General features: G+C 35.6%; 6 protein-coding genes across 8 annotated transcripts; 3 read left to right on the top strand and 3 right to left on the bottom strand.

The window, feature by feature from the left end:
• Positions 1-359: 359 nt before the first annotated feature.
• Positions 360-4,761, top strand: LOC111446624 (glutamate receptor 2.8-like). Of its 3 annotated transcripts, XM_023085511.1 has the most exons (6): positions 1,129-1,671; positions 1,805-3,048; positions 3,239-3,359; positions 3,459-3,551; positions 3,648-4,045; positions 4,120-4,761. In XM_023085511.1, exons 1-6 carry the CDS (start codon positions 1,407-1,409, stop codon positions 4,495-4,497), a joined length of 2,499 nt encoding a protein of 832 aa, XP_022941279.1. In that variant the 5' UTR covers positions 1,129-1,406; the 3' UTR covers positions 4,498-4,761. The 3 variants fall into 3 exon arrangements, with proteins under 3 accessions (XP_022941278.1, XP_022941279.1, XP_022941277.1); XM_023085510.1 differs by lacking the exon at positions 1,129-1,671 and adding an exon at positions 360-570 and having other exon boundaries at positions 3,239-3,551; XM_023085509.1 differs by having other exon boundaries at positions 3,239-3,551.
• A 561-nt stretch (positions 4,762-5,322) lies between these two features.
• On the bottom strand, positions 5,323-7,029 carry LOC111446491 (basic leucine zipper 34-like). Its single transcript, XM_023085325.1, has 4 exons — positions 6,430-7,029; positions 6,040-6,130; positions 5,836-5,962; positions 5,323-5,755 (listed from the first exon to the last, which is right to left on the bottom strand). The coding sequence occupies exons 1-4, from the start codon at positions 7,008-7,010 to the stop codon at positions 5,583-5,585; spliced, it is 972 nt and encodes a 323-aa protein (XP_022941093.1). The 5' UTR covers positions 7,011-7,029; the 3' UTR covers positions 5,323-5,582.
• A 3,784-nt stretch (positions 7,030-10,813) lies between these two features.
• Positions 10,814-12,665, top strand: LOC111446632 (ras-related protein RABA1f). Its single transcript, XM_023085521.1, has 2 exons — positions 10,814-11,195; positions 11,853-12,665. The coding sequence occupies exons 1-2, from the start codon at positions 10,975-10,977 to the stop codon at positions 12,283-12,285; spliced, it is 654 nt and encodes a 217-aa protein (XP_022941289.1). The 5' UTR covers positions 10,814-10,974; the 3' UTR covers positions 12,286-12,665.
• Positions 12,666-12,822: 157 nt separating this feature from the next.
• Positions 12,823-15,632, bottom strand: LOC111446631 (E3 SUMO-protein ligase MMS21). The gene is made up of 7 exons (XM_023085520.1): positions 15,462-15,632; positions 14,915-14,986; positions 14,599-14,709; positions 14,393-14,503; positions 13,975-14,114; positions 13,202-13,287; positions 12,823-13,120 (listed from the first exon to the last, which is right to left on the bottom strand). The coding sequence occupies exons 1-7, from the start codon at positions 15,555-15,557 to the stop codon at positions 12,990-12,992; spliced, it is 747 nt and encodes a 248-aa protein (XP_022941288.1). The 5' UTR covers positions 15,558-15,632; the 3' UTR covers positions 12,823-12,989.
• An 828-nt stretch (positions 15,633-16,460) lies between these two features.
• On the top strand, positions 16,461-16,988 carry LOC111446254. Its single transcript, XM_023084983.1, has one exon. It carries the CDS (start codon positions 16,461-16,463, stop codon positions 16,986-16,988), a length of 528 nt encoding a protein of 175 aa, XP_022940751.1.
• A 1,329-nt stretch (positions 16,989-18,317) lies between these two features.
• On the bottom strand, positions 18,318-21,516 carry LOC111446697 (probable aminotransferase TAT2). The gene is made up of 7 exons (XM_023085625.1): positions 21,064-21,516; positions 19,988-20,327; positions 19,621-19,839; positions 19,421-19,480; positions 18,981-19,136; positions 18,805-18,898; positions 18,318-18,711 (listed from the first exon to the last, which is right to left on the bottom strand). Exons 1-7 carry the CDS (start codon positions 21,312-21,314, stop codon positions 18,593-18,595), a joined length of 1,239 nt encoding a protein of 412 aa, XP_022941393.1. The 5' UTR covers positions 21,315-21,516; the 3' UTR covers positions 18,318-18,592.
• Between the last annotated feature and the right edge of the window lie 811 nt (positions 21,517-22,327).

Raw genomic sequence — 22,327 nt, forward strand, 5'->3', positions numbered from 1 at the left:
TATTATAAATATATTCTTACTATTAATATTAATTTCAGGTATAAAAAATATTAATTTTGAGAGGAGCATTAACCAATTTAACTTTTATAAATAAAGTATTTACAATCGATATATAGACGATAAATTATTTTTAAAATTTTTATTTTTATTTTAAAGATTATTTTTATTTTTTTATAAAAATAAAGTATTAACATTTCCATTTTAATGATATTTTTGAATTTTTAAAAAAAATTAAGAGAATTATTGATAGATATTTTTACGATAAAATTAAAAGGTCGAAGAGTATATTTTTATTATTAATTTAGTAAAAAAAAAAAAAAAAACTTATGGATATGAAATAACTTAAAATTTTCGCTTTGGAAGATGGTATTTAGTCCATGGGGAGGGTTGGCGAATTAAGTATTAAGCTTCGCAAGGATGGAGGGAAATTCCGGAGAGATTTTGCCCCAATTTTCTTGGAATCCAAGGAAGAATCCAGGAAAATTCCTGTGCACATTCAAGAAATTCAGAAGACGGTGGGCTTGAAAGCGATCCATAACAAGCGGTATTCGTTTGTGGTCGCTTCTGCAGGTTTGAATACTACACAATGAATATACGAACACATCCCTCTCAAATTCCCCAGAAATTGTCTTCTGCTAATTAATTTTTTTTTCTCTTTCACATTTCAACTTTGAATCTTCCATTCATTTCCTTCCCACCAAAATCTAATCGGAAATTGGGGGTTTCAAAAAGTGATTATGGATGATAAAGAACATCTGGGACTAGGATTTAAACCTAATTTCTTCCACGTTTTTCCAATTTGTTCATGTTCATTGAGTTGTTTGAGGATGTTGGAATGACATGATGATTTGTATACATAGCAATGGATGTCTACTGATATATGTTTACATTCGTAAAGAATTTGGAAATTTCTCTTCGTTGTCCGTATTATGAATTTCAGTCCGAGCACTTGTAAATGTTAAACGAACACCTCCACAATGATATGATATTGTCCACTTTGAGCATAAGCTCTCATGGCTTTGCTTTGGGCTTCCCCAAAAAGCCTCAACTAATGGAGAAAGTATTTTTTGTTTATAAACCCATGACCATTACCTAATTTAGCCGATGTGAGACTTCGATCAATAAATAGAATGTCAAATTTTGTTAGATAATTAATGTGTGGCCATGGTTGTTGGGATTTTGGTTATTATACACAGAGTCATAACTCTAAGAAAGCAAATGGTTCGTGTTAATTTCCACGCACATGAAATCTGTAAATTTCGTAGTGATTTGGGACTATTTGACTCAAAAGTAGAGCAAGAAAAGAAATGGCATACCGTAGTCAACAAGTAAATTGTAAAGAAAATGAGTTCCATGGGGCAAATATAATGGAGGGCTAAGCCTTTGTTTTTTACCTCTTCTGGAAAATGGGAAAGTTTTCCTTTCTGTTTTCTTTCTTGTTGTTTTCTCTAATAGTTGCTGGAAAGCATGGAACTCAAAGAAATGTGGGCTCAAAAATGATTGGTGGTGGAAAGGGCAGAATAGGGGCCATTGTAGACTGTAGTTCTAGGATTGGTAAAGAACAGAGTTTAGCCATGCGGATGGCTGTAGAGAGTTTTAACTCCAACGATCAAAATTTCAGTCTTGTCATCAGAGACTCCAAAAGTGATCCCTATCAGGCAGCTCTTGCAGGTAAGAGTTTGAGCTGTTTTGAAGTACAAAAACACCTGTTTTGTTCATTAAGTTCTAGATTAAACCAGCTTCTTTTTATGCATCTAACAGTGTTTGTCATAAACACAATATAAATAAACTATTGAATTTGCAGCTGAAGATCTGATCAGTAGGCAACGAGTACAGGTTCTTATAGGGCCACAAACCTGGGAAGCAGTTTTTGTAGTTGCCAAGGTTGGAAATAAGAATCAGATACCGATACTGGCGTTGGCTAATGACATGCCAAAGTGGGCAACTGAGAGGTTGGATTTTTTGATCCAAGCTTCTCCATCCCAGTTGAATCAAATGAAAGCCATAGCTGCTATTATTGGTTCGTGGGATTGGCATCTGGTTAATGTTATATATGAAGAAGGAGATTTCTCGACCGTGGACATATTTCCTTACCTTGAGCATGCTCTCAAAGATGTAGGAGCTGAAATAAGTGAATTTGTTGGTCTCCCCCATTTTGATTCTAATTTATTATCCACTGAACTTGAGAGGCTAAGACGAGGGCCAAGTAGAGTTTTTGTAGTTCATATGTCTTTCAAGTTGGCATTGCATCTATTTCATACTGCAAAAGACATGGAAATGATGGGAAATGGTTATGTTTGGATCACTACTGATTCTTTCACAAGCCTTGCACATTCTTTGAATGCTTCTACCAGTTCTTCACTACAAGGAGTTATTGGAGTCAAGAGTTATTTCCCGGAAATCAACCCTCTATTTCATAATTTTTATATTCAGTTCTGTAGAAGGTTTAGATTAGAGCATTCTGACGAGTACAACCACGAGCCTAGTATTTTTGCGGTACAGGCTTATGATGCCACAAGAACAGCAGCTATGGCAATGAGTGAAACCCGAGAAACAGGTCATCACTTGTTGGAATCAATCAAGCTCACTGATTTTCAAGGATTGGGTGGAAAGGTTCAGTTTAAGGACAGAAAATTAGCCCCAGCCAATACTTTTCAGATCGTCAATGTTGTGGGGAGAAGTTATAGGGACTTAGGCTTCTGGTCTGACGAATTAGGCTTCGCACGAGAATTGGGGGGAAATTCGTCTGCCAACTTGTCAATGAAGTATCTTGGTCAAGTGTTTTGGCCAGGTGGATCTACAGATACTCCAAGGGGATGGGCTGTACCGACAGATGCCAATGAGTTGAGAATTGGTGTGCCGACTAGTCCCATGTTCAAGCAGTATGTAAATGTGGAAGGAGATCAAACAGGAAACAATTTATCCGTCAATGGACTTGCAATCGATTTATTTAAAGCAACCTTAGACCATCTGCACTTCCCTCTGCTACACAAGTTCTTCGCTTACAATGGAACTTATGATGATTTAGTGAAGAAAATCTATTTGAAGGTAAGAACAAAATTTCACATATTCCTAATATAAGAGTTTCCTTTCGAATCAGTCATAAGCATATACTGAAATCTCATATGATCAGAACTTTTGTCTGAAGATACACCTGTTTAAGTTGAGTAACAAAGCTAACACTGATATCTCATGGAAAGATCCAACAACTTATTTTTTGTTATGCCTGTCTATTAAGGAATTCGATGCAGCAGTAGGTGACATAGCAATAGTATCAACGCGTTACGAACATGCAGAATTTACACATCCTTACACTGAAGCAGGACTTGTGATGATTGTTCCTACCACAAAAAATAGAAGTAATAGAGCATTGTTTTTCACAAAGCCCTTTACAGTGACCTTGTGGATCATAATTGCTGTGGTAAACGTGTATAATGGCTTTGTTGTTTGGTTCATAGAACGAAATCATGGTCCTGAACCTGAAGGTTCGATGTTTAATCATGCTGGAACCATACTCTGCTCTTCCTTCACCACTTTCTTCTCCTTGCATGGTAACTAAAACAGTTCATTAATTATGGTTTTGCCATTTTTGCAATTGGAAGGAGGGGAAATTCACCATTGATATTGGCTTATTTGCTTGGTTAAAGGTAACAGGCTGCACAGTAACTTGTCGAGGATGACCATGATGGTTTGGTTATTTGTAGCACTCGTGATAACTCAGATATACACCGCCAAGCTTACTAGCATGCTCACTATTCAACAGCTCGAACCGACTATATCGGATATTGAAACTCTCCATAGAATGAATGCATTTGTGGGATACGGCAGAGGATCCTTTGTCAAAGGATATCTGGAGCAAGTTCTACACTTTCCTACAGAAACCATAAAAAACTACTCTACCCCAGAGGGTTTAGCTGACGCTCTCAGAAATCAAGAGATAGCAGCTACTTTTCTTGAAGTTCCCTTTGCAAAACTATTCCTTGCAAGATATTGCCTGGAGTTCAAGATTGCTGGGCCGACCTACAAAGTTGGAGGATTTGGATTTGTAAGATCATCTTGTTGCATTTAAAACTCTTCATTCTAAATATGTTTTCATCCCTGCTTCTTGATGTCCTGCAGGCGTTTCCGAGAGGCTCTCTGTTGTTACCATATATCGACGAAGCATTGCTTAAAGTATCTGAAACTGGGAAGTTTAGAGAGATGGAGGACAGCATGATTGCTAATGAGAAATGTGAGGAAGGGGAAGGGAAAGATAGAATTACAAGCCTCAGTCCCAATAGCTTCTTTTTTCTGTTTTTGTTGAGTGCAGGAGTATCAACAATAGCACTCGCCTTGTACTCCTTCAATGCTCGTAACTCAAATCTTCAGCGAATCACTGTTTGGAGATTATTAATGGTAGCTGCAATGAGACACTGGGGAAGCAACAGAACTCGATTCTTGCGACTGAGAAGGGACGAGTCTCGAACCATCTTAAATAACATGGGAATTCAAGTCTAGAGAACTGTATTTAGCTTCCATGTAACTTGAAGTGTTGGTAGTTCTAGAGCTCCCCCATCTTTGTAATGGAGATTAGAAGAAGATTGAACTCCATCACACAGATGAGGGAGCTCTAGTAAAAATTAAGTGTTTGATCCAAATAACATGTGGTTTCTCCTGATTGAATGTTTCCTCTGTGCCTTTCCCAACACCAGGGTCTCAATATGAGCTTAGCACCGGATAGCGTAACAGCCTAAGCCCACGCTAGCATATATTGTTTTTTTAGGTTTTTTCTTTCGAGATTTTCCTCAGGGTTTTAAAATGTATTCGTTAAGAGGAGGTTTTTACATCCTTAATCCTTATAAGGAATGTTTTGTCTTCCTCTCCAACTGATGTGGGATTTCACAATCTAAATGGTATCAAAGTCAGACATTGGATGGTGTGCCAATGAGGACGTTAGGCCCCCAAGGAGATTGGATTGTGAGATCCTACGTCGGTTGGAAAGGGGGAACAAAACCTTTCTTGTAAGGGTATAGATTGAACAAAACCTTATAAGGGTATGAAAATCTATCCCTAATTGACACATTTCAAAAACTTGAAAGGAAGTTTGAAGGGGAAAACACAAAAATAGCAATATGCTAGCGGATTCACAGCTACAAAATAATATTTAATAATCTTCTTTTTGCCACCTATCTTCTCAACTAAACTCGTCATGTCACATAGTAATGATCAACTTATATATGGTTATATTTTGATTATAATAAAATAAATACGGCTTATATTTAATATATTAATATTTATTTTAGAATAAAAAATGAAAAAAAAAAAAAAAAACATCTCCTCTTCACGTGATTTGGAGAAGCTAGAGAAGAAAAGCATTTAATTAATCCAATTAATAAATCCACCCTTTAAAAAAACCCAATAATCTTTAAAAAAAGAAAAAGAAAAAGAAATTGTTTTTGTTTTCATCAGCACCCTCCTAAACCAATCCCACCCACGTGTCAACACGATGACCGTTGATTATCAAACTGTCAAGTGGACCCCACCGCAAAACATCCAAGTGAGAATTGGAAGCAAATCACGTGAAGGAAGTCCATTTTGTTAATTCAACTTACAGCCAGCTCCGTCTCCGTCTCAGCCATTCGCGGCGGAGCTTCTTTCCCTGAAGACGGCGGCGCCGCCCCATTCCGATTATGATTGCTTCCCATTTTCTTCAAACTTTGTTGATGATAAACTTGCCTTAATCTCTCTATTTCCTTCCTTAATGCCTCTTGATGAGCTTAGAAAATAAACACAATTTATGATTAATTAATTATCATTTTTCTCTCATTAAATTACCAAAAATAATAAATAAATTACCATCTTTAAAAATCTTATCTTGAGCCAAAGCTGCAATTCTCTGTTTAAGAGCACTGTTATCGACATTAAGAATCAATCTTTGATGATCCAAAAATGCCACTCTTGGAGACAATGCTGAAACTTCAGTCTAAAATCACAATAACAAAAATTAAAATAAATTTTTAGAAAAAGAAAATTAAAGAGAAGAATTTAATTAATCCATACCTGTAATGTCGTTACACTTCTCTCGAGCTCAGAAATGTATTGTAATTTCCTTACTCTCGACCTTTGTGCTGATTGTCGATTTGCTAAAATTCTGACACCGAACAAAAACCCACCCACCGAACGTTAATATGGTTTGATTCTATTATTATGTTGTTAATTACGTTAATTATGATGTGGGGTCATTCATGATTATGTCATAAAGTTGACATCTTTTGTGGCTATTTTAGTGTATGTGTTATGGGTATTTGTGGTTGATTCATACAAAATTAAAATTAAATAAAAAAAAGAAGATAGTTTGAGAATTTGTTAAAAAAAATTGGAAATTCAATATTTTTTTGTTTCTTTTGAATTGATTGACTGATTTTGAGATGCGTTGGTGTGGTTAATTACCTCTTAACTCGTTTGGGATCAATGGTGTTATCACCGGCGGCGGAAGACGGCGGCGGAGGTTCAGCTTGCTGCTGTAATTGGCAAGAGGAGCTTTCGACCTCACCGGGTTCATTCTTCAACTGATGCGGCGGCGGGGGCGGTTCGGATGGCACTGTCGTTGTCTTTTCATAGTTATTACTATTCTGGTCGGAGGAGGATGAAGGGTTCGACGACGCCGGCACCGCCACGGAAATGTCATCGGAAAACATCGACATAAGCTGGTCGTCGTCAAGCCGGTCAAACGTCGGAGTAGCATGCAGCACGGCGACAGCAACAGCGGAGGAGGAGGAGGAGGAGGAGGAGTTACGACATGCATCGGAAAATGGGGTTTCGAGAAAAGCAATGGAGTCGCTAATGGATCTCCGGTGAAGGCCACGGCGGGCAGTGGAGAAGTCGAGAAAGTCGTCAACCCATGAAGGGTTATGGTGGGAAGCGGCGGAGGAGGACGGCGGAGGCGGCGGAGATAAATTATGCATTGGAGGAGGAGGAAAATGAGGCCAATTTTGAGGGAAAGAGGGTATTTTTGGGGGCAATTGTGCCATAAGGGAATTTTGGACACTCAAACGGACGACGGGTACGGGTTTATAATGGTGTAATGAACCAAACTTAACCAAACAGTATGGTTCGTAAGAATCGTCTTTGGATGATCACCAATCAGGTCAATTACAAGTTGCAGTCTCTTAATAATTCACAGTCCCGTTTGTCACAATATTGTTATCTGATTTAAAAATGTACAAGCTTTCTTACTCCTAATTGTGCAAGATCGACGTATACGTTGTGACCGTGTGTTCGTAAATAATTATAGAAATAATATTTTATGTTTTTTATAAATTGAAATTTCACTTTCATATAATTCAAGAGCCCCAAAGGTATAGGAAGAGGGAAAGTGGGTCACATGGGGGGTGGGATTAGGGACAGCTAGCAACAGCTGTGGGGAGGAGGGGTTGATGCAACTTAGGCCATTTTTATTTATTTATTTTATTTAATATCAAAATTCCATAATAAATATATAAATTAGACACCACGTGCCGATGTGACCCGTTGGCCTTCACATCCCTCCTAAGGAGAGAAAACAAAACATTTTTTATAAGGGTATGAAAACTTCTTCGGGTAGATATTTTAAAATTATGAGGCTAATAACGATACGTAACTGACTAAAGCGGATAATATCTGTTAGCGCTGGGTTTGAGGTGTTACAGGTTAAAATTCTAATTTTTGAGATAAAGTGAACATACTTCAACAGTAATTGACATGTACTCATTTCTTTAAAATCGAAGATTTTAATCTCACTCAATGCTGTATTACAAAAATTATCATACTTTTACGACGATAATAATATATATCTGCTTAGATTTGATGCACGTAGCTTGATTGAAGAGGAATACGAGGTTATTGCATTCGATTCTTAAAATAATTTGAATTAATATTGAGTTGGTCCCCGAAATTGTTTGGTATCTCTCATTAATTATCAAATACACACTACACTATTGCCTACAGGGAGCTCGTCATTATGATTAAGGCATCCATTATGAATCGAAGGTTTAGTTTTTATTTTTGGAGTTAGTTCATGTCGGCTGAACTATGATTCATTTAAAAACGTTGATACTATTTGTATAACTCTCACACGAGTATAATAGTTTCTTCTTTCGTTGAATCAGAAAAATATGTATTTTTCTTTCATATAATTAATGGTTTGTAAAATTGGAAGACAACTCGTATGAAATAAGAGCGTTTTTTTAATTGGAATTCGAAACGAAACTTAAAATAATGCGGAAATTATGACTAAAATGATGATGTCCTTTTCTTCTGCTCCCCCATGTGAAGTGTCCTCCTTTGCTTTGTCCCCAACTCATACTCACATGGCTGTCTCTCTCTCTCTCTCTACCTTCTAAATATGATCGTCGTGAAATTAATGGTTTTTTCCTGATCCGAAAATTTTGATTCGAACTCGTTTGGTTGGTTTGAGTTGGGTTGAATTGAATAAATGAAAATTTCTGGTTGAATTCTTGGTTGATCTTCGTAAAATTATTATAAGTTGATTCAAACCCGTTATCGAAAAATTTAAGAATTAAGTTAGTTTGGAAAATGACTCAGTTTGATCCAACACGAACACACCTACTATTCTTTAATATTTATATGTGATAATGATGTGAAAAAAAGTTATTAGAAAAAAAAAAAAATTATTTTGGAAATATTTTAAAATTAAAAAAAAATTAATTATACTCTTAAAAAATTTCAAAATATCTTTATTTCAAAAATACCTTTAATAATACCTTCTTTAAATATATATTTAAATTTAAAGTCTTAGATACAAAGTTTAAGAAATATATTCCAAATGAATTAAAAAATAATGTGCTTGCTTAAAATAAAAGTGTTAAAAATAATATTTATCCATGAACTAACATTTAATATCATTTAGTATTTTTTAAATTTTTGTTTATTTGATCATTAAAATTTTAAATATAAAATTAAATTTTATGTCTAATAAAATTTTAAAATTTTCAATTTTGGGTAATTTAACTAGCCATGAGTGGTGTTCATATGACTCGATAATTTAACTAACCAAAATTATCTAATCCTAAATCATAAAATTTGGGTTGGATTATTTATTATTTAATTTTTTTTTCAAGTTTGAGTTGGTTTGAATTTTTTAAAAATAAAAAAATTTGGGTCGTTAAAATTTTTTGGTTGGGTCAACCTAACCAACGTGAAAGCAGTGGTACAACCTTACCTTACTTTTAAAATTATTATGAAAATTAAGAATATTTACATTTATAACCATATTAGTGATGTATTGTGACAGTTGAATGTTTGATGTTTGAGATTTGTGAGATTATAGTTATCAATGTTGCTGCAACTCGCCTGCATGAAGCCGTAATCACTAGTAAGTCAGCCATACGGCGGTGAATTCGTTTCTGGGTCTTGTACACACCGCCCGTCACACTATGGGATGCCGAAGGCAGGGCTAGTGACTGGAGTGAAGTTGTAACAAGGTAGCCGTGCGGCTGGATCACCTCCTTTTCAGGGAGAGCTAATGCTTGTTGAGTATTTTGGTTTGACACTGCTTCACACCAAAAAAGAAGCGAGCTACTTGTGAGTTAAACTTGGAGATGGAAGTAATTAAAAAAATAAAAATAAAATAAAAATAAATTGACAACCGTATCTATCGAGGGTTGGGTTGAGTTGTGAATTTTGTTGGAATGGTCGGGTAAAATAAAAGAAAAGAAAATTTAATAAAAGAGAATGAGGAATAATTAAATTAGATTTTGTTAATCCCAAGCTAAGTACCAAAAATGGGGAGCATGTGGAGAGGCTTTACAATATATTTTTATAATAAAGATTTTACCCAATTTTAGGCACTAACAAATATTTATTTATTTTTTTAATTTTGGGATCCCAATAATAATATAACAGTACCGTACGGGAAAGCAGCGATGTGAACCACACCGCAATTATTACCACGTGGGAACACCAACCACCCAATTATGTGTTTTTCTTTTTTTTCTTTTTAATCTTTTTTTAAAAAAGTTTATTATGTACACATAATCAGTGAACCATACTTTTTAAAGGACAATTTATATTTTTTTTTATTTTTTTAAATTATACTCTTTATTATTCTTTAATTTTAATATTTATCGAATAAATCCATTTCCCATATAGATTTTATTTCAATAATAATCTTGAAATTTTAAAAATTACAAAACTACAAAAAAAAATATATATATATTATTACGGTTAAGTTTTTAATGAAAAATATTAAATTTTCACTTTGATAATATTCTTAATGTGAGATCCAGCATCATTTGGAGAGAGAATAAATATTCTTTACAAGGGTGTGAAAATTACTCTCTAGCAGATCCGTTTTTAAAATTTTGAATGGAAATTCGAGACAGAAAACTCAAAAAGGATTTACTAGTAGTGGGTTTAGGTTGTATGGAAACTTCTCCCTAGCAAACTCGGGAAAGCTAAAAGAAGATAATATATGATAACGGTGGACTTAGGCTGCCTGAAAACCTCTCTGTAATGTAGTAGACGAGTTTTAAAAACCTTAAAAGGATTGCATCTGTCTTGAGCTTAAATTTTCACATTAAAAAATATCCATTTTTTTTAATTATAAATTTAAAAAAAAAAAAAAAAAAAAAAAAAAAAGCTAAATTGTTGTAGGGCATTTTAAATTTAATAATTATTCTTGGGGTAACTAGATGGATGTCGAAATTTAATAAAGAAAAAGGACTGTTGGAAGTCCAAGCTCAAGCCCAAATTGAAGCCCAAGTTCAAGCCCATGATTAAAAGGTCCAAGTATGTTAGTAAGCCCACAAACAGTAAGTGGAAGATCACTACCGATTTGGGCGAAACGTTACGAGTGATCGTCTTCAACAATTTCAAAACGTCTCTCTGTGTTTCTCTTATGCCTTGGAGCTCCAATTCCCGATCCATTTTCAGACCCCTTCAATTCCAACCACAACCACAACCACAGTCATCCGATCCCACCTGAAGAAGCAAACTATGGCTGCCTATAGAACGGACGACGATTACGATTACCTCTTCAAAGTGGTTCTCATCGGTGACTCTGGTGTGGGCAAATCCAATCTCCTCTCCAGGTTTACGCGCAATGAGTTCAGTCTCGAGTCCAAATCCACAATCGGCGTCGAATTCGCCACTCGGAGTATTCGAGTCGATGATAAAATCGTCAAGGCTCAGATTTGGGACACCGCCGGTCAAGAAAGGTTCGTCGACTACTTCTTTAACTTCTATGACTTTTGGATTCTGGCATTGTCTTAATGTGGGTCCTGATCATTCTATTCGTGTCTGTTTATTGAGATCTAATATTATAATTTGAGATTTTGATGGTTCACTGAATCGTTGGGAATTACAGGGACGTAGGATTTATAGGGCTTTTGGGTGTGTTCTTCTGTTCTTGGGAGGTCTGAGAATTAAGAAGCTTTCAGATATTGGTTCTAAGAGATTACTTGTTTGTTGAGATGGTGATCGCGTTATGTATCTGATGGAATTGGAGTTTCTGGGGATCAAACTCTTAGATTCCTTCAGTCTCAAGGAATTTGATACGAGTTTTAGGGTTGTGAATGAATTTTGATCGATTTTCTTAGAGTAGTCTGAATTATCCCTTTAAGTAATAATCTGGATCTGATAAGAAAAGAGTACCCAACTATTCATGATGTGATTTTTGTATATACTTACTGAATCCATAAGACCGTAATGAATCAGGCTTGTGCCAAAATGTAGTATGCAATATCTTTTGTGTAGATTTGACATTGCTAGCAAAGCCTGATAGAGTAATACTGATAGAGATTTCATGATATGTTCACCTCAAAAGACCCTTAAACTATTGTGAATTATGTATCTTATAAGCTTCTTTTTGGCAGATACCGTGCAATCACAAGTGCATACTATCGAGGGGCCGTTGGTGCATTGCTTGTTTATGATGTCACACGACACGTGACCTTCGAAAACGTTGAGAGATGGTTGAAAGAACTCAGGGATCACACAGATTCCAATATTGTAATAATGCTAGTTGGTAACAAGGCAGACTTGCGACATCTGCGTGCTGTTTCGACTGAAGATGCCTCGGCCTTTGCGGAGAAGGAGAACACTTTCTTCATGGAGACATCTGCCCTCGAGTCTCTGAATGTCGAGAGTGCTTTTACCGAAGTGCTAACCCAAATCTATCGTGTAGTTTGCAGAAAAGCACTCGAGATTGGGGAGGATGCCACAACATTGCCTAAAGGACAAACCATTAACGTTGGAAACAAGGATGATGTTTCTGCAGTAAAGAAAGTTGGTTGCTGCTCTTCATGATCATCAACTATTGGAATATGAGGTACATCATCAAAAGAGTGAATGGATGAGTTCCTAATGCCATGTCTTGAGTTTCCAATCCTGCTGGATATGCTCAACCAAACATTTTAGTTTAAGGTCATTTTGAGCTTCTGGGAGGGTTGGATTCATCATATTTGGATGGAGTCTTTTGAAATTGACACTTCTTAATGTCAATTCCTTGTACTTTCTAGTCCGAGCTCACTCTCTTATATTGTTTCAAGTTTTGTAATGCCCCATAGTCTTGAATTGTATCAGATTTCTAGGTAGAGATATCTATTAAACTGAGGTTGTATGTAGGTTAAATGTTCAGTTGTTAAATGGGAGCAGAATTTTAGTTTCTTCAGTTACATATTGTGTTTGATTTTGTTTTTGTAAACCTCTCTTCCCAAAACCAAACCATCCTTGTTAGATATTTGGCTAAATTGTAAAAAATGTCACAGGAATTTGCCCCTTCGATCAAAAAGATAGACCTTTCATGAACCTTCTATAAAATTTAAAGGGCAATGGCTATTTGAGAATGAAGCCACAATTCTCCATTCGAACATAAATAGAGACAATTCATATTGATAGATATAGATAACCATGAACATCCCTAACGAGCTAAAGTTACCAAGCAGAACATTTGATCCAAGAAATCTACTAAGACAATGACAAAATATGTAAAAGAAGTTACTTCAGTGATGTTAATCTGCATCAACCTCTGTGAAATCCTGTATCCTCACTGAATGCTTAGACGTTTTGCGTAGTTCATCAATTTCAATCGGTAAGAATGGATCAGAAATGACCTTTTCAGGCTGCAACATCTTGGGACAGGCTGTAAGAACAAAGAGGTCAAGTGAGACGAGCAATCTAAAAACATTCTATGTCGTACATGTAATGTAGTAGATTCAAATACCAGCAACAGGGCATTGAGCTCGTGATCTCTTGGATTTTAGGTACTGCATTATGGCAACCTTTTCGTAGACGTGCTTGCATTCCGTACTGAAAATTGCAGAAAGTAGAGACAAAAAAGAGACTTAGTAGAAGTGTTTAAATGCACAATGGCCTGGCCGTATTGATCTATAACAACAGGCTATGGAAGTTAGCTTAAACATAAGCATTATATTATCGATCGAAAAATAAAAAATTTGAATCGTCCTCTTCAAGGTGTGGTTGAACTCGAAGTAAAAAAATCAAGGAAAAACAAGGACTATACATTCCATGTGAGTGAATCTTTTCCACAACCTAAAATGATTATTTGTTTTAAGGAACAAAAAACAATTTCGAAACTCGGCTCTGAAAAAGAAGAAGATCCAAGTGCTAGACTAGCTCATTCCATTTTTTAGGCATCCACTTGAAAAATGAAACTAGAGAAAATAAAGCATGTAGCCATTCCCTTTCAGCATCCATGCTGTTAGTACACAGTGATTAGACAAGCATGTTAGGAATAACGACTCTCCACAATGGTATGATGTTGTCCACTTTGAGCATAAGCTCTCGTGGCTTTGCTTTGGACTTTCCCAAATGGCCTCATACCAATGGAAATGTATTCTTTACTTATAAATTCATGATCATTCTCTTTAAATTAGCCAACGTGGGACTCCCTCCCAATAATCCTAACAAAGCAGACTTCTTTTTCAATGCTAACAGAAATGGTTCCAATTCTTTATCCTTCATGAAATAACATACCTTCGAACAGGTTCTGCCAATTCAGTGACAGGCTTTCCACTCAACGGGCAAGTGACATTCAATAGATTACACTGAGTACTGGTCATCACAACGTCCTCCTGCTCCTCACCAGGCATTGGTTGTCCTGCGTGATGAACATTCTGCCGGAATATCGGGAGATAAGTTAAAGCACTGGAAAGAATAATGCAATTGGAAGAACAAAAAAATGGTTTCCAATCATTTATGAATTTTCTCTTGCTTACTTCTCATCTGTTGGGAATTTTCACAGTATTAGTATAATTATTTGCACTGATTTGAGGACTTTCTTGTTGCTGCCATGCATAATCAGTTCTAAAGCCCGACTAGTAGAAAGTCATAGAAGTGAACTAACGCATTCCAAAATTTCCTAGTGCATATTAAAGAAGATGAAGATGCATACCCAAATAGCTTCTCTAAACTGTCGAATTATTGAATGGTTCTGCAAATTTGAAGACGAATTTTCGCTGACTTTTGCAACTTCATCGTCAAGTAGTTTCTCAAAATCTGTTAACTACATGATCAACATAGAATATTATGTACGAAGGAAGGAACCATCACAATGAAAATTAACCAAAAAAAAGAGTAGTGGAAAATGCATTCAAGCACCTCTTCTTGTGGTTCATATATATTTCCAACTGACTGAATTGCAGATGAAAAGTTGCTACATTTTTCATAAGTACCCAACAGCTCAACAACAGAATTTTCAAGCTCCTTGACCTAAAATAATGTTCAAATACCAAGTAAATCATTAGTTAAGGGTTCCAAGCAACAATGATCAACAATGAGCAATGAACATGTTAGGTACTTGCTTCTTAGTATATTTTATTACAAACAATATCTTATCCTAACAACATTCTCTTCCAAAGTAACAAATTACAAAAATTTCTGAATATTCGAAATTAAGGTCAATAGTTCATAGTACCATCCTCGACTGATTGTCCCTCTCCAATTCCACCCCGATTTCCTTCATCATGATCAGCGACTTCCGTAATTCCTGAAATTAAGACAGTAAAATCCAATCACAGAAATAAACAGATAATCCATCATCATTCATCGAATTCCTAACGAATCATACTTTTCAACCTAATAATCTCAATCACTCCTCAAATTTAATTCACCATTCTTATCTCGTCTTCTCGGACCACGAACTGAAGAAAACGGGTTGGGCGGGGAGATTTTCCATTAAAAGAATACACAAGATCATCTTCCAATAGTTTTTCAGTTTTCAGAAATCCAGAAAACACAGTTCACAGAGCAAAGTGAAGGAAATACAGCGTTAGAACTGACTCTCTATATAGGAAATCGAGATCTTAAAGCTAAAAACAAGATGTATTTAGCAACGGAAACTTCATTTTCCATGGCAATTAGAAAATTTAATCTGTCGATCGGAAAAGCACAAACAGTAGAACAAAAAGAAGAACAAATTGAAAGCAGACAAAGAAGAAAGAGAATAGTATTAAGAAAGTTACGGCAAGGAGGGATTGATTCTCAGAGTTCATAATAGTGGCAGCGGATTTGATTCTTTCGGAAACGCCAGTTGAATTGGAATTGGAAGTGGACGCCATTCCGTTGAAGAAGAGATAACCGAAAGTGAAACCCCTCCGGCGATGGTTTGGTTTAAGCGCCAAAAGCTAATACCCGCTTAAAGGAAAAAAAAAACTACTGGGGTGCACTTTAGGGTACACATTCAACGGGACAACTAGGACCAACCAACCCGAATTATAAGAGTTAGGTTGGGTTAGATTAATCTTTTGAATTTGGTTGAGTTAATTTTTCTGGTTCAGTTTCCAATTCATTGAATAGAACCTCCAGGTTGATCAGAGCCAAATAAAAATATTGACAAGCGTGATTGTGACACTACGCTTCAAATTCAAACCTATTTTTGTGTTAAAATTAAAAAGATTTTAAAACCATAATACACTCTCTTATCATTCTAATTTCTATTTCTATATTATTTTCTTGAAATTATTAGACAAAAAAATATATAATGTGAAAAATATTTTCAAATTTGATAAAAGCATTCAAATTTAAAAAGAAATTAGAAGTATATAGCTAAAATCGAGTTAAATGTAACCATTTTTTATAGATTCACTAGATTAATTTTGTTGGAGGATGAAAGTCCCACATCGATTCATTTAGGAAATGATCATGGATTTATAATTCAAAAATACTTTTTCCATTGGTACGAGGCTTTTTGAAAAGTCGAGAGTAAAACCACGAGAACTTAATATTATATCACTGTGGAAAATAATTAAAATGTGGTTTTTTGGTTATAAAAAATTGTTAAATGAAAAAATAGAAAAAGAAAACAAAGTAATTAAATAAAAAAAAGAAAGGATATAAAACAGAAATGAACTGGAAATGATCCATTAATAAATAATAAAAATAGTAAAAAACAGATTTAAAATACCAGTGGAAGATGAATCAATCTTCAACACACTGATTTGGAATCCAAGAAGAAGAAGAAGATGAATCCCTTCAATTCCATGCTTCCATTATTTCTCCTCGCCCTCTTCGCCCTCTTCTCTCCGGCGAAACCAGACGCCGCCCTCATCCGAAACCTCTGCGGCAGAACCGAGCAGCCGGTGATTTGTTCTGCTTGCCTCAATTCCGATTCCGCCAGCCGGACTGCCAATGGGCGTGGACTCGCAGTCATCGCCGTCGGATGTGCGGAGAGGAATACCAGAGCAATGGCCCAGAGGATCGGCGACATTTCCCGTAGAACGCCGAATTCCCCTGTGAAGACGCTGTTGAACGATTGCTGGTTTTCCACAGGGTATGCCGCCGGCAATTTTCCAGGAATCAGAAGTGCGGTCCAAGGAGGAGATTATGCCCGTGCCAGAAACGGCGTGGAGATTTCGATTAGGAATGTCAATAGCTGCTTGGCTGGGTTCGATAAAAACCCTTCGGTCCCGGTGCCGTCGGAGGTTTTGGCTGGGACGGTGGCGGCCGTTCAGAGCTGCCGGATTGTTTTGGGGATATTGAACAACATTTAATATTTATTGTATTTTTAAATATTTAAATTTACGATGAGTTGAATATATGCTAGCTCATTGCTAGTAGATATGGTCAGCTTTAACTCATTGTATCATTGTCAACCTCAACTCGAAGATTTCCACACTTGAATGTTTTGTTCCCCACCCCTTTTGGGAGTCAGCGTTCTCATTGATACATTGCTCAAAATCTAGCTCATATATAATTTGTAACCGTTCTATTCTTACCTTTGGCTCATTATGTATAGTCTGTCAGCTTCATGGTTTTAGAACACGTTTATCAAGGAGAGATTTCCACACCCTCATAAAAAATACTTAATTCCTTTCTCCAATCAATAAGAGATCTCACAATTCACCTTATTCGGGTGTGTCAGCGAGGACGCTGGCTCCGAAGGTGCATAGCTTTAAAACGAAAGGACGAAATTTAAAAGCACTCAAATGTTAGAGACTAAACGCATGTATTTACTTGTAAACTGTGAATCAGATTTTGAAGTGTTTTGCGGGAATAAAACTTATTTAGCACCTAAGTTTATTCTAAAAGCAAAAACGGAGTAGATTTTGCAAATTTGAATGCTTATAATAAAACTCTAATTCGAACGTGAGTATAACTCGAACAATTTAAGATTCTCAAGATTCAGATGTTTATTCTCACGTGTATTTAAACCTAAAAAATAAAATTCTTTCTCCTTTTGTAGTGTTGGGTAGATATGAACATAAACACATAAACTAGTGTGTGAATTTAACCAAAATTGAACAAAATGTAGAAATTAAAACATTTATTTATATTAAGAGTTTGATGTATTTTATCTTTCAATTCCAAAATTTTCATTAATATGCTTAAATTTTTTCTTAAAATAAAAAAAAAATCTCACAATTAGTAGGTCGTTTCAAAAGATGCGACTTTTAAAATTTTATAGGTATTTTTTAAACATATACTTACCGCATTTTATTACAATAAAATTATATTATTGAATAGAATGCAAGCACCATAAGAGTTAAAAAGAAATAGTTGAAACTGTCCAATATAAAGGGCATAGAGATCAATAAAGAACCAAAAGAGCTAACCATTTTGAATGCAGTCTTTCAATATTGGGTCGAATTCGAATGAATACACACACTAGGCAAACATAAATTGTTATCATTGGAGACCAAACATTATCCTTCTAACCTCTCCAACTCTACCTAAAAATTGTGGCATAAATAGGAACACGATGACCCTGTGGCAGTGTAAGGAGGCGCAATGTTTTAGCCATGACAGAAGGTGCAAAAACAAGAACAGATATCACCAGATAAGAGTCTACTATCAAACGATGGCTATGATGCTCATAAAGATAGGTAATCAATCTCATTGTTGCTTCCCATATTTCAATTAAATAACTTTGTGCATTTAGTAGTCGATATAAAAGATACCATATGCAGAAAAAGTTATACAATCATATCAGAAAGCAAGAACGGAAGCCATTTTTTAATCTTAATGGGCTTGTATTTATAGCTGAGTTGCATCGGTACATGGAAAGAGTTGCTATGATTTCCATTTATCAGTTAACCTATGAGACTCAACCTGTTATTTCATTTGCATCACCAGCAACCAGCATAGCCCAACTTCTTTACAGCTCAAGTGTATGCCTTTCACAAAAAGATTTAAGCCTCCCTAACCCTTCTTCAAGAAAGGACGGATCGACTGCAAAGGTGATTCGCAGCCAGTTCTTCAGCCCTACCGCCGTTCCTGAAACCAAACCACGATTCTTCGAGTTTCAGTTCTGTTTGAATTGTACAGATGAAATGAAGATCAAAAGCATTGATGTTTTTCAGGTCTTACCTGGAAGAATGATGAGAGATTCCTCTTTGGCAAGCTTGAAGCAAAAATCAATATCATCACTGATATCTTCAAGAAGTTCCATGTTCAGTCTCACCTACATTATTGCATCGTAGGGCGCTAAGCGACACGGGATTCATAAATTTTTATAAACTTAAATTAGAGATTTCTTTCGTTACCATCATAGCCATCGATCCTTCGGGCTTGTGTGTGCATGTAATACAAGGGACTTCCTTGATCTTTCTGCAACATATTTCGGAGGTTTGCTTCAGAATATTGATAGTTTTCTTGAAGAAAACCTCATCAGTTGACTCAAGGATTTGAGGTACTGCAGCCTGATGCATCAATTCACCATGCAGAATTTGAATGAGAAGAAGTTTGCAACTTGGAATGATGCTAACAGTAATATATGAACAAAGCTAGGTTCGAGTTTTGGGTGTCGGTCGTGAGTTAATACGGTGACAATGGTTTGTGTTTATATGAAATTTGATATGCCTAACATCTTGATATGAACTGGTTAGTATGACAGAAGAAAGTCGTTTCATTCGAAAACGACTGGAATCGTAAATGAAAAGAAAAGTAGCCAGCATTTGAAACGACAAAAATATAACGTCTGAACCTGGATGAATGTTGCAGGACCTCCTAATATATCGAAATACTTCTTGATTCGCTCGATAGCCTGCATGTAACGATGGTACAGTTCAATAAGCATTAGATAAGGCAAACAGGTATGTCAGATAAAGCACAAAATATGAAGAACAGTAGCTAATTTAGTCTGCAATTTAGCAATCAAGTAGTGTGTGAGGGAAGTGGTGGAACCTTGGGGTTTTTGAACGTGCCCGAAGGATCACTAGTCACGAACCACCCAAGTCGCCAGCCCGGTACGATCCATCTCTTTGATAGTGATCCAAGGGTGAGTACAGGAACAGTTGATCCAAAAACTGCCATTGGCACGAAAGGTTTACTTCCAAAAGCAAGATGCCCATAAACTTCATCAGCAATCACCAGAATTCCAAGCTTTTCTGCCGTTTCTGCAATCTGAAGGGCAATCAATCAACCAAAAACATTATGCAGACACTTCGGTCGTAAGATAAAACAAAACGAAACTAAACGAAAACAGCTCTCGTAGGTACCGTACAGTATTATATTTGAGTGGTTCAGTTCTATAATCTAGATTATAACTTACCTTCTTCAGATGCTGATAACTGTATACATTTCCACATGGATTCCCTGGGTTGACAATAACCAATGCAACGGTGTTTTTATCTGCAAGCGTTTCGATGGCATCAAGATCAACCTCCCAACCTTGTTGAGGGAGCAAGTTAAAGTGCCGGACTTCAACATTCCGAAATGCAGAACAAAGTTCATAGATAGGGAAACCAGGCCTCGGAAGCAGTATATTTGCACCAGGACGAGCAAGCATCATCAAAGCAACATCAATCGCTTGTGTACATCCTGACGTAACGAAAACGTCATCGGATGTCAACTTATACGGAAGATCTCGTGATAAATATTCAGCAATTGACCTATTCAATGATAGTTTAAACAAAGAAATTAGAAAACAGAAATATAACCTTAATTCGATGCTACATTTCATCAAATCACTCGATTCCATGAATATATCTGTTTAGCTGCCCTGTATCAGTTAAATGTTCATAGAAACAGAATTGGAAAGTTCCTTCACATGTTCAAACTTTCTCTTCAGCTAAGAATCATGCAGCTCGTTTCAAGCATTAAAATCAAAATCATAACTATCCCAAACGAGATCAGATCGTTCATTCACTGGCTTTACCATGGAAAGTTGCAGAGCAGCATATGAACAAGTAAAGAAAATTACAGAAACAAATAGGCCAAGTAACAGATTCAAGAATTCTCACGAAGGGAGTGATAATAAAATGGAACACTTCATTAGTTTTAAAAAAGAAAGAAAGAACGAAAGAAAATCTGTCCTCTCCAAAGAGAAAGTGTTCTTTTGAACAGAAAATCTCTGGAAAAAGAGCAAGAACAATCCAACCTAGCATCTAATTCATGTAGAACAGTTGAATTACGGAAGAATTAGAAACAACTAGAAGCAAGAAAAGAAAGAAAAGAATCATACGAACAAGCCCAGAAGATTCAAATTCACAAAAAACGAAGAACAACACAAAACTCAACAACCTACATGCATATATTGAATCATCGGCATTTTCAATTCCAATCCCCAAATCAAAAGATTCACATAAAAACGAGATAAAAACCCAGAAATCGAAATTGAAGCGAAACCTTCTCGTTTGGGGGAGACCAGAAGTGGGAGCATAGCCATTAAATTTCTCAGATTGAAGAGAATCAACAACAGCCTGCTGAGTAGCACGGGTAGTATGAAAACAAGAATAAGCAGAAGGATCGCCCATGCCGAGAGAAATCAGCCTCCGACCATTGTTTTCATCGACGTTCTGAACGAGAAGGCTGAGAATGCCTTTAATGGTGATGGTTGAAGCTGTGTCCATTTCAGGGTTCACAGCTGCAATCTCCATTATTATTATTGTCGATTGCTTGTGGTAAGAGAAATTTGGGGCTACCCTTTTATAGACGAGATTTGGAATTTGTTTCACAATTTGTGAAAAGGGTTCACGAATTCCATGCACGGAGACCACACGTTGAACTTGAAGCTGCCGCCACTCTCTCTCTGTCTCTCTCTATCTCTCTCTATCTCTCTCCTCCTCCTCCTCCGCCTCCTTCGTCTCTTTCGTCTGCATGGAAACAAAATCAAGGGCATTGTTGGATTGCTCTGCGTCACTCGAATTTCAATTTTGTCTTTTTCTAAAATAAAATTTTATTTAAACTAAATTAAATTAAATTTAACCATTTTTAAAGTATCCAAATTAATATAAAATAAGAAAAAAAAAATATTGTTTTTTTTTCCAAATATATAATCCAATTGTTTAGAAACAGTTTTAAATAAATGCATTAATATTTTTACTAAGTTTTATCAATTAAATTTATAAAATTTTAAACATAAATATAATTTATTAAATTAAGTTTTGTTTAGCTCAATATTTTCTTAATTATTATTATTATTAAAGGAAAGGAAGTAATTAATAAAATTACAAAAATATAAAATAAATAATTAAATATGTAAAAATAATAATATAAAGAAACCCACCTTTTTTATGTCCATAATAATTAATAAATTCAGAACTGAGTAATTTATTTGAAAACAAATTCTCATAGAAGGGTAATTAAGTCATTGTACATTTTCCCTTCATCTTATCCCAATTTTTTCATCCACTAATAATTTTTTTTCCATATATAATCTGGTTGGTGAGAATAAGGGTATTTTGGTCATATCTTAATAAAATTAAAAGTTTATGATAAAAAATTACATAATTTACCATGGTAAAAATTATTAATATAATTAAGACGTATTTTAGAAAAATAGGAATATTAATAAAAATACCACCTAATAAAAAATAAATAAATAAGTTATTTGAAAAAATGAAAAATAATTATATTTAAATTTAATAACAAATTCGAGTTCCATTAATTC

The sequence above is a fragment of the Cucurbita moschata genome, unplaced genomic scaffold (assembly GCF_002738365.1).
Source record: "Cucurbita moschata cultivar Rifu unplaced genomic scaffold, Cmos_1.0 Cmo_Scf00008, whole genome shotgun sequence".
Taxonomy (NCBI): Eukaryota; Viridiplantae; Streptophyta; class Magnoliopsida; order Cucurbitales; family Cucurbitaceae; genus Cucurbita; species Cucurbita moschata.

Coding starts and splice junctions, on each gene's coding strand:
- LOC111446631 (XM_023085520.1), bottom strand. CDS start 15,557: ATGGCGTCCACTTCCAATTCCAATTCAACTGGCGTTTCCGAAAGAATC. Junction 14,987..15,461: donor AGAATCAATCCCTCCTTGCC/GTAACTTTCTTA, acceptor TCTTAATTTCAG/GAATTACGGAAGTCGCTGAT. Junction 14,710..14,914: donor GGGACAATCAGTCGAGGATG/GTACTATGAACT, acceptor ACATTATTTTAG/GTCAAGGAGCTTGAAAATTC.
- LOC111446697 (XM_023085625.1), bottom strand. CDS start 21,314: ATGGAGATTGCAGCTGTGAACCCTGAAATGGACACAGCTTCAACCATC. Junction 20,328..21,063: donor GGTCTCCCCCAAACGAGAAG/GTTTCGCTTCAA, acceptor ATCATTGAATAG/GTCAATTGCTGAATATTTAT. Junction 18,899..18,980: donor AAGGATCGATGGCTATGATG/GTAACGAAAGAA, acceptor GCAATAATGTAG/GTGAGACTGAACATGGAACT.
- LOC111446491 (XM_023085325.1), bottom strand. CDS start 7,010: ATGGCACAATTGCCCCCAAAAATACCCTCTTTCCCTCAAAATTGGCCT. Junction 6,131..6,429: donor GATCCCAAACGAGTTAAGAG/GTAATTAACCAC, acceptor GTTCGGTGTCAG/AATTTTAGCAAATCGACAAT. Junction 5,963..6,039: donor GAAGTGTAACGACATTACAG/GTATGGATTAAT, acceptor TTGTGATTTTAG/ACTGAAGTTTCAGCATTGTC.
- LOC111446254 (XM_023084983.1), top strand. CDS start 16,461: ATGAATCCCTTCAATTCCATGCTTCCATTATTTCTCCTCGCCCTCTTC.
- LOC111446632 (XM_023085521.1), top strand. CDS start 10,975: ATGGCTGCCTATAGAACGGACGACGATTACGATTACCTCTTCAAAGTG. Junction 11,196..11,852: donor GACACCGCCGGTCAAGAAAG/GTTCGTCGACTA, acceptor TCTTTTTGGCAG/ATACCGTGCAATCACAAGTG.
- LOC111446624 (XM_023085509.1), top strand. CDS start 1,407: ATGGGAAAGTTTTCCTTTCTGTTTTCTTTCTTGTTGTTTTCTCTAATA. Junction 3,049..3,238: donor TGAAGAAAATCTATTTGAAG/GTAAGAACAAAA, acceptor CTGTCTATTAAG/GAATTCGATGCAGCAGTAGG. Junction 3,552..3,647: donor CACTTTCTTCTCCTTGCATG/GTAACTAAAACA, acceptor GCTTGGTTAAAG/GTAACAGGCTGCACAGTAAC.